At 34.6% G+C, this 20168-nt stretch overlaps 2 protein-coding genes across 2 annotated transcripts; both read right to left on the reverse strand.

Annotated features, from left to right (window-relative positions):
• Positions 1-247: 247 nt before the first annotated feature.
• Positions 248-2154, reverse strand: LOC142981346 (uncharacterized). The gene has a single exon (XM_076127243.1). The coding sequence runs from the start codon at positions 2081-2083 to the stop codon at positions 335-337; it is 1749 nt and encodes a 582-aa protein (XP_075983358.1). The 5' UTR covers positions 2084-2154; the 3' UTR covers positions 248-334.
• Positions 2155-8266: 6112 nt separating this feature from the next.
• On the reverse strand, positions 8267-9551 carry LOC142981419 (cytochrome c oxidase subunit 5B, mitochondrial-like). The gene is made up of 3 exons (XM_076127371.1): positions 9465-9551; positions 8884-9048; positions 8267-8501 (listed from the first exon to the last, which is right to left on the reverse strand). Exons 2-3 carry the CDS (start codon positions 9038-9040, stop codon positions 8326-8328), a joined length of 333 nt encoding a protein of 110 aa, XP_075983486.1. The 5' UTR covers positions 9041-9048; positions 9465-9551; the 3' UTR covers positions 8267-8325.
• Between the last annotated feature and the right edge of the window lie 10617 nt (positions 9552-20168).

The raw sequence follows: 20168 nt of genomic DNA on the forward strand, positions 1-20168 counted from the left end.
ATATTTTAAACTCCTCAATTAATATTTTGCTTGCTTTACGAATGTAATCCAAAAATAGTAATCAGTTTCCCTGTACGGAGTCAAATAAACAACCAAACAAATTAACGACTTTGTCAGACACAATTTAAAACAACCAACAAACAGTAACGTAATATTCTGTTAGTCACTTGTTTAAAACACTAGTTGAAACTAGGCCTTAACGAGAAAGTTACGCACTAAACCCAACTCGTTAAACAAACGAACAACGCTATGTCATCCCACATTTAATAAACAGCCCACAAAACATTTAGTTTTAATTGCAATAACGAGATTACGAAGCAATGTCCGAATAGTTTCACTTTGTCTCCCCGTTACAATTGTCCCGCTGAGGGATGTAAACCCTCTCGAATAGTTCACCCATTCTTTCCCCGTTCAGGCAGAAACCACCCACCAAACTGTCTTCACCGAAAGATTTATTACCCATAACCACATTCCCAACTCTATTACCACGGGATAAAGTTGTGTTTTCAGTGTCATAAGTTTGATTTGGAATTCGCACAGGATTAGAATATTGGCTTTGATTCTGTTCCTCGATTCCGCAAGCCACTTGTAGCAGGGATTCTAGTGCTCTCTGATCTTGCATTCTTCTTTGTATTGCAGTCGCTTGGACATTCGCTACGATATCTTTGTACTTGTTCTCAAGCTTTTCTAAAGAGGCGGTGAGTTCATTTTGATTTTCATCTGTGAGTTCGCTGACCACTTGAGCCCTTTGTCTGACTAGTTGGAGTTGTACCGAACATTCTGCCAAGTGCTTCTCTCGTTGCAACAGTGCTATTTTTGCCTCGTATATCTTAGCGCACTTCACCTTTGCTTTCTCTAATTTATTGAGTCGCTTTTCTAACAACTGGTTTTTAAACTTCAAGCCTTCATTAGATGAATCTTCTGATGATTTTTCTATTAGTCTATTCAACATGGATTGTATATTCGTTTTCTGTGCTTCTATCTGGTTTTTCAGTCTTTCTATTTCTGCTTCTTTAGCTTCTAACAGCCTATTTTTCTCAAATTCTAATTGGTTTTTAGATTCTGTTATAGTAGATATCTCACTACTTGCAGATTCCTGTATCTTCTTTATAGTCTCATCATAAGTATGTTTCAGTTCCTCAAATTTAGTTTCATAAAAGCTCTTCGTTTCTTCCCTGGCATCTGTTCTGACTTTAATCAATGCCAGTTTGTGCTTAGCCTCAATTTCTTCAATCTGGTTCTTCTTTAGTTCGTTGAAATGATCTAATTGGTCTTGTAAATTGTTAATAGTCTGTATCAATGTATTCCTTGAATCTTGTATATCTTGTAGTTGATTCTTTAATGACTTTAAAGTTGCACTACTGGAGCTGCTTCGTATAAAAGGACTCGTTGAGTTGTCAACTTTTGTTACATAAACTTCGGTGAAGCCGTCAATTCCATGCGTAGATTTCGATTCTTCTTTCAAAGCTATCAGCTCTTTGTGTAAAAGCATGTTCTGCATTTTAATTTCTCTAAGTTTCTTTACGAGATTATTTGCTCGAAACTCGTAATCATCTCCTACCATTCTGTTGTCATTTTGTACAATTTCTGGGCACTGGTAGCAATACACTGTTCTCATACGAGGAGAAACTACTTCTTCTTTATTTACCAGTCTGTCACTAACGTTTGCACTCGCACTCCAGACTCTGTCATCGTCTTGGGAAAAGTAGTCTGTTTCGGAGATCGGAATTTTTTTATTATCAAATAGCACTTTTGTTTTAGGTTCTTCAGAGTCGATGACTATGTACTCGATTTCAGTTGAGGAGTCATCGCTGTTGATGTCATCGGATAAAGGTAGAAGTTTTGCAGGTGGAGTGCCGAGGAATGGTCTGTCTAATACTCCTCTGGCCAGTTGGTAACATAGGACAAATACATACTTGTTTCTTAGTACTTTTTCATTATCCTTGCAATTCGAAAGCCTCTGTATCCAGGCGTCGCAGATCCTGATCACGTCTTCGTCTACTAAATGTCCTAAATACGGTCTCAGCAGTTGCAAGTACCTCTTGAATTCCAAGTCCAAGTTAGCGACCTCATTATCATCCATTGTTGTAATTTTAGATGTGATTTTTCGAATTTTGCGTGGCCAAAAAATGTCAACGATGGAAGTTTGGCAAAGGTTTTCAATCGATGACAGTAAACATTCGTTATAAAATCCATAGAGATTGTATCGTGGATATTTTGAATAAGGATTTACTAGAATACTTTTTGGCATCGGTCTGAATTTGGCCTCATATTAAACCCAGTGTTTGACGATTAGTATGAATATTAGCTACTTTGATTTAAGGCAGATACACTTTTACGCATTTACATGTTCACATAGTTTTTTTTTAAGTACCTGAAATTATAATACCTAATGATGGTAGTTAAACATTTTTTTCTAAATCGATGTAAGGTATACAATGAACGACAAGGCTTCTTTCTATAAAGATTTTCTTCACTATCACAAATTTCAATTTCTATAAGAAGCTTACAGGCCCATGGCAGGTTTAAATAGCCATAAGCCGATGCAGGCTGGTTAAATCGCATTAAATTTTAAATGCATATCATTTGCATTCAGCCGTAAATAATAGATGAGGACTCTTTGTTGAATCATTTAACTGAATAAATGTATTCAATTAATTTAGCGTTCATTATAAGTGAATAATTTTGACACAGAATATTCCCATACAAAAGTTGAACCTTTGTTTGAAAATAGCCAGGGCTTTGTTAGTTTGATAATGACCGATTTCAGAACTTCTGAATAAGAATTGCATTATTGATGGAATAATGATAGATTTTTTCACATACTTACTGTCCCTTTACCTATCGGATATGCTGTCTGACATTGTTGTTAAGCTGAAAAGCTAACCGTAAACGTTATGTATTACCGCTGCTGAGCTTTGATTATAGTTTAATAATAGTTCCTGCGACGCCTGATGGAGAGACTGATCAGATTTTTATACAAAATTTCTACATAGCTAGCCGGTTGTCGGTAGTCGGTAGTGGCAGAGAATCGAGCTTCTGGTTATAGGTACATGTTAAAATAACCAATGATACTCCTTTAAACGGGCATGCTTACTCTCTTTTAGATCGCATACAGACAGCATGCATATTATTATCATTAATGAAATTAAAAGTATAAAAGCACAGTTGCAAACCACCCAGAGATAAAGTCATGATATTATTATACTAGTCTTAAAAATTCACCTCTCTCTACAATTTCGTAGACCAATATAATCTTAACCCGAATCGAACCTGACACTTCTTCGCATTAAGAATACGACCGTCGTCAACTCGTCCATAAAGATAGTATTACTTCAAATCTCTTTCTTCATACATCATATAAAAATAATATGAGATCTTTAAGGCCGACAGACAATTAAAAATGGACTTTATTTTCTACGCAATTGGGTGCATTTTTGTTCGTGTGTGATTATGAACATATTTTCTGATGGGAAAGGTTGTTTCAAAGCGATACGCTTTTTCTTAAGGCTCTTAAAAGTAAGGTGTATGATATTTTATATCAATAGAGAATAAATGCCTAAGTAGAACTTAGTACGACATCTCTACAATTTGCAAAGTTGCAGTCTTGTTTTGTATGGAATCCGAACTTTGGAATTCAATAAACATACATACATATATAGTACTAGCTTTTACCCGCGACTTCGTCCGCCACCTGAATTTTCCCATGGGAATGAGTCATTTTCCCGAGGTAAAAAGTAGCCTATGTCCTTTCTCGGGTATCAAAATATCTCCATATCAAATTGCATGCAAATTGGTTCAGTAGTTTAGGCGCGATTAAGTAGCAGACAGACAGACAGAGTTACTTTCGCATTTATAATATTAGTATGGATATACATACACAATATCACGCCTTTCTCCATAGGGGTAAGCAGAGACCAAAGAACGCCATTTAGTACAATCCTTTCATACTTCCCTTGCCTTATTCATATCCATACATCTTGTCATACAAAAATCCAATTTACTTAACAAAATAATGATCCTAAGGTGTGTCTTTATTGACAATCGATGTTTGAACATTCATCTCCTAATATGTCTATAGTAATTAAAATCTATCAGTGCTTCAGACAAGCTCCGTGTTTTTGTAGTACTGTAGCGGTATTTTCCAGTATTTTATCGTCGCTAGATAAATGTTTGGTCATTTCACTGATTGTCCACTTAGGTACCTAATTACTAGGCATTTAGGAAATAGGGAACCTTGAGGATCTTGACTTCTTTAATTATATGAGATTAAGTAACTGTAGTAGTTTCTGGAAATTACCCTCCGTTTTCTGTTCAAACTGATTTTGAGCTAAATAAGTATTTTTGTGTTGTCATCTGCTACAAAAAGCTCAGGTGCGTAGTATCTACTGGTCGCTGGCAGTCCTGTGTGATTAGAAGTATTAATGTAAATGAAACAAAGAAAGGTTAGTAAAGAATTAAAGATCATATTAAGTCCTTTGGTCTAGCTACCCTATTCTTTCCAAAGTATAGCAGTATCTAATTTTTATTATAATGATTGGGTGTTTGTAACTCAATCACGCCAAAACTACTGAACGAATTTCGATGAAATTGGAAGACAGATGTTGCAAATTTGTTTAAAATTCTTTCAGTTTATAGTTTTTGTCACCACGTAGGACTTTTTTACCCCAGGACTTATTTGCACAACGACTAAGTACACAACACAATTATTCAAAAAGCTTTTTGCACTGCAATCCATAATTAGCTCTCCTCGATTTAATTACTCAATCCTTATCTATCTCCTGTATAATAACCATAATGCTCATCACACAAGGCTAATCCATGAGTCTATAATCTAATTGCAGGCATAATCACATCGTATCAAAGCGAGCACTCTGTAATCACCGTGTTGGTACATTATAATGATCTAACAACTGTATTGATTGTGACAAGATAACATAAATACAACATTATGACGTCATAAATGCTGAAGCACGTGTTTAATGAGCTTATGGAATAGTGTAGTTTGTAAGTGAATTAAATCTATTATTGCTAGGCAATAGACTCTCGAAATGATAGTGTGAAGCAATGATACCACTAGGCCAGAGACCAGACTGGTTGAACGCGGGCTGAAATCACCCTTTAAGAACTGAAAACTCTGAAAAAGTGAAATATCTGAGTTTGCAAGTTGGTGATAAGTAAATATTTTAGTTTGGTTTGTTGGTTAGATTTTATACATTCACAATTTGCAAAGGTAAGAGCTTACGGTAGATCGCTTAGCTTCTACCGGAGTTTTTGACATAAGTAGTAGATAAAATTATACCGTGATTGATGTGTTTCAAAACAAATGATGTAAGTTTATTGAAAATCACTTTTTCCTATATTAGCCAAAAGCTTATAACATAGTTATATTTTACCTATTGAGACTATTGTAAACATGGCATTGACAAACATGTACGCACATAATATAATTACAATAGATGGATATGAATAATGATATGAAGATATGTCGATAACTTTAGCTCTGACTGAACATTTATTGTTTTCAATAAATTCGTCTGTTACGATACTGTTATACAATTTTCTTTATTGATTCAGATCAATATTATTATATGGGTCGTGTTCGGATTAAGTTGTAGTATTCAGGATTAAATGTTGATTGGAATAGATTAGTAGTATAAGCTTACTTATACATGTACAGTATTGCACAGCTTCTTTAACTTTGCGACAAACATTTTGCCGTGTACCCAGCAGTTTAACCTACGTGCCGGGACAGACAAACTGACAATTGATGTCTCAACGCATTGCGCTGTCGTAAAACGGCTACGAGTATGACATATATTTGAGGAATAAAATATATTGTGCGGAGGCTTCGCGGGACCACAGTAAATATAAGGTATCCAGCAGTAAGGAAACTTCGAACAAGATTCTGCTTGCTTGACCGCTCGCGTAAATAAAGCTTTTAGTAGGCGTGTGCCGGGGGTAATTCGGACATTTCTCAAGCATAGATAACACATGAGTTGAGTGTTGTTCTGGCTTGAGTCATATGACATGCCTGTTAGCCGCCAGTACAAAGAAAGTTTCAGTGCATTTTACAACTATTGCTGCAGGTGTTAAAGAACGACGGTGAGGCGCCCGTAGCCAGTTGCGCTCACCGGTCGGTAAACGATCTGTGGGTTAAGCGTCTCCGTGCTTCGGAGGGCACGTAAAAGGTCGGTCCCGGTTGTTGTCAATAAGATAACAGTCGTTAAGCCACGTCAAAGGCCTTCGGGCGGCTTGAACAACTTTGACACTAGGTTGGCCACTAACCATACGACAAGAAGAAGAAGCGCTTCAAACATTAAAATTTGTTCGGAGTTTTCTTACTGTTTGTAACTTTGTGGTGTGCTATGCGGTATGACGTTTTGATGTCACCAGGTCTGACGCAGGAACTAAATTAAGCATGAAAGTATGGAGATAGAAGGTTAGCATGTGCGTACATATAAATTGCTGGACAATAACCGTTGGAGACAATGCTTTTTGTGAAACTACTTGAATAAGGAATTGTGGTATATAAGCGTAGTTTTTGTATTCTCTCTACATGTCTACCGGAATTATATACTTACGAGCTAAGTATTAACTAAGGAAGTTTTCCTCAGTCAGTCATACCCTTGGAAATGATATGAAAAATGCACATTTTTTTTATTGATTCATATCTAAAACTACTTATTTCAGACGTCCGGACTTAAAATAGAACTATTTTAAATCAGAGTTTAAAATAGTTATATTTTAAGACTTTAAAGTACCATATTTCGAAAACTTTGAGTCATAATTTAAGTAGAGTGATACTAACATATCGGCAGTCCAAACCAAATGCCTATATCGTTTCGACAACCGTTTGTCCAACACCCTGTAAGTAAAAACCTCCATTAAAAAGCCCGTCCATTTTCCCGTAATTACAAAAAATACCCTAAAGTCACTGATATTTTTTTACAAAGGACTTCGCAAAGCCTATTACTGCGTAGCGTAGGCCCAAAGTTTTCAGTACAACGGCTAGGTACAAAGAGTCTTTGTACTGCAGAGTACAGATAGGATCAGCTTTTTGTACCCGTATTGTCTAGATATGGGATGGCACATGTCTGAAACTCTCCGAATACCAGACTTTTTGTAATCTAATTACTTGAAAATCTTACCCTTGAATATTTCGGTCTAAATGTAACAAAAGCAATGATGTAGCCAGATTAGGTACTTTAACCAAGAGTCGATGCCTGAAATCTATTGAAACTTTTACAATCTGAAAAAATACATAATAAATGTTCTCGTTATTCAGTACATTTTAAAAAAAATCTTTATAACACTTAGTGTCATAATGTAAGTACGTCGTGTATAAGTTGTATGACGGCATAGGCTAGGTTTTTTCGTAATTCTTTTTATTCCAACCCTCTGAAAGACATTTAAAAAAGCTAGCATTTAGAATAAACCTTATGAAAGACATTTAACAAAGCTTAAGCTTAGAATATCTCTATGTTTCTCTATGAATTACCTAGACAAGTTTTTTTTTTTAGAAGCTAGTCAAATACCATAATGTACTAAATATTATGCTACTAAAACCAGCTTAAAAATATATTAACGGCATTAAAACCCAATACATATACACACATAGACCGTTAACCGATAGACCCACTTCACCTGCCGAACTAGGACAGAGGGGTAGCAATGCAATAACACCGGCATTCCCGCCGACCCCCTACCATTGTAAAGGACCCGAATATTGAATCAAGCGTTCATTAAACACCTTTCGTTATCAGTGTTTGTGCAACGAGTGATGGACTTACAAATTATCGTAATAAATCTAATTACTGCAGTAGAAAATACCTTGATATTTACAAGGTCATATGGATAGGTCTATGGAATATTTTACTTTCTAGGGAGTTTTCTCTGAGTTTTCTTTTTCAATTTCTAGGGAGAAAAAAATGTAATGTAGGTCCAAATATTTGCAGTTTTTTATAAAACTTCATCGCACGTAAGATATCACTGTCAACTATCGCCAAGAACTGCAGGGTTATCCGACAACAATATCAATATAAAAATGTATTCAACGCTCCTAACCTATTTCGTAACAACTATTTTCCTCAAGTCAAAAAGACTTTTAGTAGTAAAAGTACTTTGCCCGACCGAGGAATCGAACCCGAGACGGCAGACGCCTACATTACCCATTGCACCTAAAGGACTGTAATTTATTAAACGAAATTAAATATATTTACGAAATCCAGACAGCGACGTATCAATATAATATATATTTATTTTCAACGAATCATAATTTAAATCACACAATACCGACACATTTTCTCCGAACACCCCTTCACTCTACAAGGGAGCAACAGGACATAGTTCAAACCAGTACCCACAGCCGCATCTCTTCGGGCAGCCGAGGTGTAAGTACATGTACTCCGCATGGTTATCCCAAGGACTGCACGAACACACTATCAGACGGCCTGTGAACGCTGATGGGATCAGGTTTGGACGCTCGAAGGTGCCTGGGCCTGGAAACATACGATAGTTAAAACACTGCTTTCACATTATATATCAGTTTTGTCTCAGGGGGCCTCTTACAACCAATACACTCAAAAACCTTAGTACCGTAGTAGATCCGTAGCAACTATTTGGGAGCCAAAAAAAATATTTGTTTCGTGCGGGAATTGAATCGACACAGTTAAGTAGCGCATCTTATCTTAAATACCACGACAGGTGTCATCATCATTATTATGTATCTGACAAATCCGATGATTGCAGCGATAGGTTATTGATTATAATATGTGGATATGAAAACTGTAAGAAACTACCCAAGAAATGTAGGCTAGGAGGTTGGAGGTATGGTTAATGAAGACGATACCATGACGACACACAAATATAAGTCGCTCCTACCTTTTTTGATAGCAATTATGCGGAAAGGATCGCAGTCTCCAGCGAGGTGAGCGAGTAATTCCCGCTTCTCTATGCCTGTGACGTGGTCAAGCGGGTCGTGCATCGTCGAGCGCATGTTCACACGCCGCATGAAACGTATTGGTCGTAGCCACCACATTGTACTCCCTGGAGAAAGTTATTCAATTTTTATTATTAAAAATAAATGACTGTTGACTCGTAACTGTTAATTTATTTGCAAGGGTCTTTTCCGGGAATGATGAAATAATAGGTAGGCAATAAAACATCGCGCTGTCTATGTGGGAATCGGGTACTTTGCATCCCAGTGAACTGCTTTTGCAAGCCGAAGGTGCCTTAAGGAATATTACTCGATCGAGAATCACGCCAAATAAAACCACGGCTTGATCGACTACAACTGTGTGAACTGTGGTATCAGGGAAAAAGAGATATTATTATGTACAAATAAAATTCAAGTTATTAATAGAAGAAAAGAGAGTGTTTAAGTAAGTGGGTTCTAAAAACCTTCACGGGATTAATTAAAAATATGGAAATAATTATATTGACTTTCTTACGTTAAAACTTACCACTAAAATAGTATTTTCACACGATTTAATGTTAATAAAATAATTCACTTGATTAACCTCTCCAAAATCAATTTTGCACAATTTCGTTATTGTCAATGTGGAATATTTTTTTTAAACTATCGAATGTCACATTTTTATTGGCCGTTAAGATGATAAAGGAGGTTTCAACTTTCAACAATATTTTTGGAAAATCATATTGCTTGGAAACTTAAAACAGATTTTGCTGCCTTATAAAGCTCTAATGGTTGGAAAAGTCGTAATTTTCATGAAATTTTACAACATATTCATATTCATATTATGACCTATTATTCTAGTAAATAAACCCCGAAAATATCAAGTTTAATGTAGTCTTATATAGCAGCTAGTTATTTTTTATTAACGGACAAACATTACAGAATGTACGAAGGGAACGAACAAAAGTTTCTCTTTACATTCCATTGAACAGTAACTACGACTTCATTAGTGAAAGTCATCGCAATGGTTATTGGAAAAACGCAATGGAATATGAAATCGAATGTCCATTGTTAATCAGTTCGAGGCTTTTCTGTTGAGGAAAACAAGTTTCGGGGCTTGAAAATAAATGTTTTTGCTGGTGTGGTACGCGAAAATAAAATTTTAAGGAAAATATTGGTGCATTGTTTTTCATAATTTTCGATAGCGTTAATGAATTAATTAAGAAATGTATTTTTTACATAATATATTACGTCAAGGCTCTGAAATTATGGTCAGTATAATTAAGTATTGTGTGATTTTTGGAAGAACGGTTGAATACTTTTTTAACGTTGCAACAATAAGGTGCAAGTTAATTATCAGGCACATAATGTGACATCAAATGTATAAAAACATCTGCCAAAATTCCATCTAATAAACTAATTTATACTTATTTAGGAGTGGTGATTATTATCGATCATCTTTTAAATATACGATGATGTTTTAAATCATAAATATCATGAACAATCTTGAAGCAAAAACAAATACCATTATTTTGTATGCAAATTAACATCTAACATTTTTTTTGCAATTTCGATTTGTAAATAGTATTATAATTAAGTAAATAATTCAGCTATTTAATCTTTGATGTGTTTTCAATTACTTTCGAGATCAAAGCGAGTATATAAAGGGGTAATACAAATTTACTTTGAATATTTGAAAAAAACCTTTTATTTGATATAATTAATTGAAGTAATTGATCCTCTGTACGCTTGAGAGATATGTGTAATGTGTGTGGCACAAGATATAAGCGATAGTACCATAGTACATCTATTTTTGTATATAAGGCCTCATCTGAAGCTCAGATTCAGGGCTCAAAAAAGGCTTCGCGATTGTAATTTTTGTTTGAAAATATTTATCTAATTAATACGTATAAAATATCCCTCTTATTCATAAAAATATATGAAGTTATGAAATGCTTATAAAGAGTTTTGTTTCTTTCTCTCCTTAGCGAAAGGAAAAACAGAAAACATATTATAGTAGTTGTTTGACTAAAATAGGTTTATAGTGGGTTTATGAATAAGATGGTAAGTAGCCAGGAAGATTATATGCAGTAGTAGTTTTGATATTCTCTTTGATACATTTAGCTGAACGTGTGTTAAGTGCGAATGAGGCCTAAGAGCTTCATGCTTATGTGCTATTGAAAATGTTTTACAAGATTTTATATCACTTTCTATATTTGTTTGTTTGAATCAAATCTAATACGCTAAATTATGACATTTGAAGTTGGCACGAACAAGGCAAAACTAACATCACCACCAAACACTCTTGTCAAATATTAATCTGTGATTAGAATTTTTACTAATCTGTCCATTACATTGATCAGTGCCAATGATTTATCAATTATTGAGCAAAGTTTTTTATGAATCAGACCATCTGCTCTAGCCTTTGGTCGAGAGCGGTTTGATTGATATTTACAGGCGTTGATAACAACTTTTATGTAGGTAGGTAATTATTTTCCGAGTACCTACATCATAGTCGATTCGGTTGATTGTTTAGTAGTGTAGTGAAAACATCCGCAGGAAAAAGTTTTATTTGGAATCCTTCAATCGCTAAGCAGGTATGTAATTTCCGTTATTTACTAACTTAATAACAAAATCATTTAGAGCTACAAAACATAACCAAATGTAGGGATAGGAATTTATACCACTGTAGTCTAACAACTTACGAGAGACCCTCAAGACAACATTTAGGATTTGTTTCATAGGATTTCGGATGTCTGTTTCATGCAGCTAACTTACTTTGGAAATACACAGAATTTTTAATAATAATCGAGATAATTCGTGCGGTAAAAGGCTCTTCACTAAATTGTTAGACTATTGCGTTTCATCAAACTTAGTTGTTACTTGACCGGGAGACACACAAATAAACTTCAAAACTACTCTAGAACTCATATATTTTTAACAAATTCTAGACTGCAAAGGTGAGATAGCACTCTAAACAAACCCGCAACATTCGCCACCAACAACCAACAACTATCAACAGCCGACAACACTAAAAGACAACAAAAGGCTAAGCTTAACTGAAAATGCAAATGTAACCGAACAATCTTCTGAACTAAATCCGTTCGCAAGGAACATTGCAAACATAGTTTCAACTGAGCATTATGCAGGAAAGAACGTTGCTAGCAATATTTTAGCAGGCGCTTTTTTATTTTACCGATTTCAGTTTAAAATGTTCCGGTTGGCTATTAAGATTAGAAACGTTTTTCTTGTGGTTCACTAAGTTAGAATGGTCTAAGTAATGGTTTTATGTGTTTAGTTGGATCTTTTTGCTTTCGAAATCAATGGCATTGATAAAAAAATAGGATGATATAAATTACCTTTTAAATAATAATGGTAAAACTATTTGATATCATGAATATTTGAAACAATGCCGTAAGTGAAAAAAACATAAACAATAATATTACCCCACGCTAAATTATGGAGTTTATGAAAATAGTGAAAAAACGAACTTGTTGAATTTTAAATGGTCGTCAGATTATTTGCTAAACAAATCTATTTATTCGAACGAAGGATTTTGTTACCTAGCTGCCTGAGTACCTATTGTAAAGAAGTCTCTTATTTAGCTACCTAGTTACCAACTGCTATTCACATAATTAAATTACTACTTGCAAAAAGAAATCCAACATTTTCTTTCAACAAAACTGGTTCAAAAGCTCAAAATTTCCAACAAGCCTGGATTAATGGTAGAATTAAATACAATAAGATTAATTGTATTCTCAGGTAGCTAGTTGGGCGAGTCGTCGTCGAATTGGCGACCTCCCAAATTGAAGGCCATTTGTCAACGGTACCTTTGTGCTAGACTAATTATGAACGTATCGGCGAACTGACATGGAGATTTAAGGCAAAGGTTTTACTTCTAAAAAGGTTTTTTAAATGTTGAAAATGTGCTACTTTACTTATTTTGATAAAATTATAAGCAATAGGCAATTATTACTGGGCTCTCAGCCACTTATGTTTGCTTCAAAAATCGAAAAGTGTCACATACTTTTTTTGTAAATTTTGAAACCCGGGGTTTGATTCTGAATTCACCCCTCATTACATATAACTGAAATCTTAAATATACATACCTATGTACATTGTACATTTGTGTACGCCAGGTTTGAAAGGGTTAAGTAAACAAAGGCAATTTCTGCACATACGTGTAAATTGTAATTACTGACTCACTCTACATAACATACCTACTACACAGTATTTTAACACTAGATAGTTAGTAACGTCTAAACAGAGCACCAGCGGCAATCTCGTCAATTCAAAGTGTCCACCATGTACCTACAAAATTGGTCGGAGATCATAATATAATGAAAATACGTATATTTTTATACATTAATAAACCTTTTAATAATATAATTTATCAACATAATAAAAACCGTAACCACGTATATTCAATTACGTTTTCAAATCACAAAAACCAGGATAAACCGGGAAATCTTTATTCTCCTTCCAAATTAGCAGCGGAATTATTTTCTTCTACACTACGGGTTTATTTTTTGTAAAAAAGACGAGCAAACGTACCATTTGTATGGGCCTTAACTGGAACGAATCCAAATTAGCACGGAGCCACGGCTTTCCAGCTTAAGGTATCGTTAGGCCGTACTCACAATGTACGAATGTCGACGAAAATACCTGAAGAAAAAATATTATTGCCATTTTTTTCTTAGCCCATTATTGTCCCACTGCTGGGTCTCCTCCCAATCAAGGGAGATTAGATGGAGAGAGAAAAAATATAATTAATGTAAAGAAACGTTTTCTAAAACTACAGTTGCGAATTAAAGCTGTTTTTTTATGATTAAATTCTTTACACACATTACGATGTTAAAATTGAGAATTCAATATATCTGTACCGCAAATTGTTGTTCCGAAAATGTTCTAAAAATCACATTTTTAACAAAAACTAATCGATAAGGAGCGTCAAAAGATACGTTCAGCCTTTGAAAACAGCCACAATTTCACAAGTAATATTACTATCCACTATTCATCTAGCGTATAAACCAAACCTAGTCTTAGCATACATTTCCTTAGGCATATTCAGATTGTCTTCTATTACCTTTCATTGTACAAAACGTGTACTTTCTAAACACATCATCATCAAACTCGTTCATTAATCAGTCACATTTCACTTCAGAACAAATTGTAGAGAGTAGGCTTTCTGATAAATAGACTTGCGAAATTAAGTAACTGTACCTATACAAATGAAGTAATGAAGTAAGGCGTAAGTGAGTTTTGATAAAGTACTCTCGATACTTTCATGTACGAGCTAAGTGATCGATGCTCATTTCACATACATATATTATAAATAATGCCAATGTAAAAATGAAAAAAAAAAATGTGTACAAAAATAAAACCACGTTTTGCCATTTAGTATTTCAGACCCGGGGCGAGTCTATTGTTGTAAGCCACGTTACCAAACTTCGGACGACGATTATTTGTAGACTTATACTTTAACTAGCTGACCCGCGCAACTTCGCTTGCGTCACATATGAAAGAATGGGTCATAAATTTCCCCGTTTTGTAACATTTTTTACTGGTACTCTGTGCCTACTGGTCGTAGCGTGATGATATATTCCTATAGCCTTCCACGATAAATGTGCTATTTAATACTGAAAGAATTTTCTAAATCGGACCAGTAGTTCCTGGGATTAGCGCGTTCAAATAAACAAACCGAACCCAAATCTCTGCGCGGCAATCAGATTGGATCTTATTTTTTAGAAAATCACAATATTTTAAGAAAGCGGGTACGATAAACGTTATTCTGAATCTATTCTAATAACCAAATGAATTGGCGCTTTAAAATAGGCAAACAAATAAACATTTTAGTCGCACACTATGTCGCAGCCTTACGGTCGAGTAAAATTTGTAGGCCGGCATCAAACCCGCACGCGTCGCGATCACTACCTGTTAAGTTTAATGCTCCACTACCTTCCATCTTTGTTATATTGTCCAACCACTGATGCACAAGCTTCCATCACCTTCATACGAAGACTTAAAGCTGTTAGAATAGTTGATGTAGTTTAATGTTCGAATATTATTTCATAACAAATCTCTTAATTTTTTTAGCTATCCGAAAATTTGTATCCCGGTACTAACTTTATTTAGTTGTTTGTTTTCCTCATAATCAGCTAAAATTAATTATAATTATTACACTTAGCGCTTGTCAGCCAGTTGTTACTAAATGTTAGAAGGGTCCACATCTTTTTCAATATCATACAAAAACTGACCGATAGTAAAGAACTCACAAAAAAAAGAAAAAGAGCCGAAATGCTCTTCTCCTTTTTGTTTTTTTTTTCTACCACAATTGCCATTTTTCTTCAAACCTAGCATTTGCTTAAATTTTTCAAAACCAAAAAGAATTACATTACTACAGAATTTGCTATAGCTCCAAATCGTTTAACTAGTAAACATACATATTTACCCTACAAGTGTAAAAACCTACTAAAATAATATAAAATCTACATATTTACACAAGACGTAATACAAGTACGTCATGAAGTACATAATTTACGAGTGTAATTAAACGTTACGGTCCAATCTGTCCGCCATTAACAATAATTGGTAGTACATCACGGCTCAGATTACATTTTATATCGCCTACGAAAATTAATTTTGATGATATTATACGTGTGCTTGTTTACTATTGCTTAGTATCTTATGATTAAATGTTTAATAACAATATGCCTTTACTTAATTTTGTGTAAATTTCAGCCACATAATATACTGGTTTCTCACTACTTGCCCCCGGTTTCTGAGTACATTTAGCGGTAGTGTATCTATCCAATATAAATTAAACTCAAACTTATAAAAAAACGCTATTGAATAGATAAACTACCGCTACTCAGAAACCGGGCATTAGACTGTCTCTCCGTACAAAACAATAATGCACTTAAAATAATGTTTAGAAATACAAAACAATAACTAAGACAGCGATTCAAAATTATCCACTTTAATACTAACGGTGTATGAACTTGACCTCAAATGCAACATGCTGTAATTTAACAAATAACTAAATAACTTTAAATTAAGTTCTCATGTATGGAAAATGTCTCAATCACGGTACTAGGGTGCAACACCCTACGGCTAGTGTTCCACGATATAACAATTAGGGCACCTGTGTTAAGAGTAGAGCCTTTGAAAGGGCGATTTTGGAAATAGTTTAAAGAAAGCCCTTATAATGTTCAGACATCTTAGAAACAAATTGGCAGCTTTAAGTACTACTTCAAAATTATGAAATCTATAGCTTCGATAATTATATTATCTAGTACTACACCAACGCTATACATTTAACTTTATTTTTACGTTTCGGCACTGTAGTTGCAAGATTTAACAGTAGTTGTAAGACTTAACTTTCTCAAATTAACCACAAAACAGTGTTAATTAATAACATACATTTACGTAAGAAACGAAACAAAAGTAAAGTCCTTAGACAGCTAAGACAGCCAATCATAGTGCAACTAATGCCAAAACATCAAGCTTTTTTTTTACCCGTTACTGTCCCACTGCAGGCAAGGGTCTCTTCCCAAACAAGGGGAAGGGGTTAGGCCTTGTACGTTTATGATAGATAAAATTCCCTTATAATATGAGATAAAAGAGTGTTAAGATCTCCGCTATTTTTCTAGCCCAATCTAATAGAAATTATTATTCTCTCAGCAATTTTATGTAACTGTTGTTAATGCTGCACGTTCATGGCAGCACGAATTTCAATAACGGCAGCCATCTTGAAAATTACAGGCACTACAGCCGTCGTAGGTAATCTGTTGTTTAGTTGATTGTGGAGAAATTGTACTTATCACGTTTCGTACTAGGAAGCTATTACCTTTGAGAGGTTTTGAGTTATTTTAACGGAACGGTAACGTAGAAATTCCCTGTCAAGATTAAAATACAGTTCATCTGCTGTGTGAATCAATTATTATTAATTATTGAATAGATATGGAAAAGGCCTACAAACTGTCTAAATAAAGACAATTCACTAAGCATTTTTGGGATAAATATCAAGAAGAAATTCCCGACATGGTATTCGAATCTAAGACCTCTGCGTTCATATACTACCGATCGCACCATGGAGGAATTAATACGCAAACAAACCGTAGATCTACTTTCAGGGCTCGTAATCTTAAGGTGATTATAATTAGTATTGTGAGTTTTACGTCTCTATTTTTGGCCAAGGTTTCAAGTTTGTGGTAGTAGCTATGTTCTGAAGATTATCTAAAGTAAAGCTCTAAGTAATAAGATTACATATTAATTAAACATTGCTGACATGCCTATATTTCCCACCTATTTAGAATGTATGATCTCAAATCGAACCAAATTCATATTCATGTCACGAAATAATCGTCCCTCCAAACGCAAGATGACCACCTCAACAGGAAACGGGTCAAATCCCTTAAATATTTAATTGAAAAGGTCACACCTGATTACAAGCAAATAAAATATTCATCACCACTTACGAACCTCGAAAGTTAACAAACATACAAATATTGAAGAAGGTTGCAAACCCTCAGAGCTCGAGGGAACAACTTCCGGAATGCATTCGCGTCACATTAGGGCACTTCCGGTCGGATGTCGAGCTATAAAGCCTCCACATCCGGTGGGAAATGTGTCTTGTAAAAGTAATGGAGAACATCATTTTTTGTTTGTTTTATATCGTAGATGTTATCTTTTTGATACATTTTTAGATAGAGCGAGAAACGTATTTGAATCAATACCTACACATGTCTTTAGCTGTATTTAGTTGTTAGGCACTTGGGTGAGCTCTATTCCAAGACAATCCTGTAATTATCTTAGTCGATAACCTAACTTCAAGTTTCTAATACTTAAGTCATTATAAAAGATACTGATATAAATTTTATACGGCCGACATGGAAATTGAGCTGTGAAGTTCCAAGTAAATTTTAAAAAACAACACAATGTCAATTTATGCGACCCAGGAATCAAGACTCAAGATTTAACACCAAACATGTATCAAACTATTCAGAGTTCCAGCGCAGAAAGAATAAACGTTTAAAAATCATAGAAAAACGTTGTAGAGTTTAGTTGTTTTCTTAAAGTAATATTCAAGAAACAATGATGATATTTCCTTAGTACAATATAAATATCATTACGGAGGGTGTTAGGAAGGTCAGTAGAATGTCAAGTGCGGTGTTATTTTTTATTCACGTCTCTGTATCTCGGCCAGTAGAGGGTCTATTAGAACCCTAACAATATAGTTTAGAACATTGAAGTTGGAAATTGTGGAGGTGTATAATTCCGTCAGACATAAACCTTACAAAACATTATAATTTTTTTTAGTGATGTTTAAAGTGCTGTGTTTATATTCTTCTTCATACTTAGGAACCACTACTTCTTTAATCATTAATATTTGATATATTATATTCTCTGGATATTTTTCTTATTACACTTACCTTTTTCTATCTAATAAACAAGCTAATTTGCGTGTCTTCTTGGCTTCGAAATTATTTCACCCGCAAGTACGGATCCTTTTGCAGAATTAAAAAAGCTAGATTATAGCCAGAACTGAAAATTAACAAGTCCATAATAGAAAAACCAATTTTATTTTTTTGCCTTCTCTTCTACTTTCTTATTTGCTTATAATATATTCTTTTTGATAATATCATCAGTTACACAGCCTCGATTACCATCAAATGCGAGTCATCTGACGTCATCGTAAACCAAATATCTGTATCTCGCGAACGAATTACGTTTATTACTTTGACAATTATTTCTAATTGCTTCAAGGGGGCTTCTGTCTCTCCTCACCCTCTCATAGAATTTTGATTACACTCGAAATTACTTGGTCGTAATGCCATAGAATTGTATTTTCTTTTACTTTCATAATTACGTTTTAGTTTTATCAATTAAGTAAAATCTTCGTTTAGTAAGTAGTAAAGTTTTGTTATTTTACATAGTATTTTAATATCCTGTCGCCAGTAAAGCATGTACTTACGAGAATATAACACTGTTAAACAAGATTTTTAATCCAAACTGTCGCAAATTCGCTGGTCATTCGCATAATTATTAAGAAATAATGCCTTTGACAGTTGTAAGATAAGGTGGTAACCTCAGATCTACCACAGCTTGAGGATTTCGTTCTTATAGGAACCATTTATTCATAAGTTTATGTAGTAATTGTTTCGGTTGTTACTGTATTTCGTGTCCGTATGTTTGCTGAAGTCCTTACAACGCAAGATGAATTCATGAAGCGCGAGTTGTCTAGAAAGAATTTTATTTGACTACTTATTTCCAGGAACACTTTAACAGATAATGTGCGGAAAAAAAAAACTATCATTGTAATATATTGAGATAGGAAACAGACCCCAATTAACTAGGGAATAATAAGACACTCGAAGCCTGACTAAAGATGTATTACCAGAGTATCTGACAAGAGAATTAGCGATTACAATGAGACATGATTGATGGCTTGAAGCTACACAACAAATTGCCTGCCTAATGTTCATACAACGGTATTTACAGACGTTTTGATATGTTACTAACTAAATATATTCTATCTATTATATTATATCTATTTTAGATCAAAATGTAGTTAACCTTAAGTTTGGTTATGTATTTAATTTTAAACTTAAAAAGAGATCATCATTATTTAATTAATTGGATTACTGGACATATTAGCAAACTTACATTTGACTACACTGTAAAAAGTTATGCATGGTCAAAGATCATACTTAAAAAAATTATATATGCGTCGACTTGAGAACTTTCTTCTTCTAGTTTTTCGTTAGTAAAAAAACGTATGATCTCTGAAAATTATATCTATTAATCACGGTTCATAAGATACAGTCTTAGTAATAATGTCCCGTTTTACACTTTGAATACGGAAACCTTAAAACAGGCTTCCTTAGTTACGCGAAATGCCTTCAAAAACCAAGTAAAACTTAAGGTATCTTCATACATCTCATTTATAGTACTCTATCCTCTACCACATCCATGGTCTTCCACTCCAAGGCACTAGTGACACTATGATAGCGTCGTTACCGGCGCTGACCTTTCCGCGACATTTGCACCAAACACCACGACAACGGCCTCACTCTGAGGACTGTCTGCTATGACCTCCCTGACCTTACGAGAGGTACTTACTTGTACGATGGGTGTATGTGGGACTGTTTCCTGTAGGGAGTAAAGTGGTCATTGATATAGTTAACACACTAACACTTCCACTACGCTACTATCACAGCATCGAATGGAGACTCGTAAAAAGTCTCCC

This window comes from Anticarsia gemmatalis, chromosome 1 (assembly GCF_050436995.1).
Source record: "Anticarsia gemmatalis isolate Benzon Research Colony breed Stoneville strain chromosome 1, ilAntGemm2 primary, whole genome shotgun sequence".
Taxonomy (NCBI): domain Eukaryota; kingdom Metazoa; phylum Arthropoda; class Insecta; order Lepidoptera; family Erebidae; genus Anticarsia; species Anticarsia gemmatalis.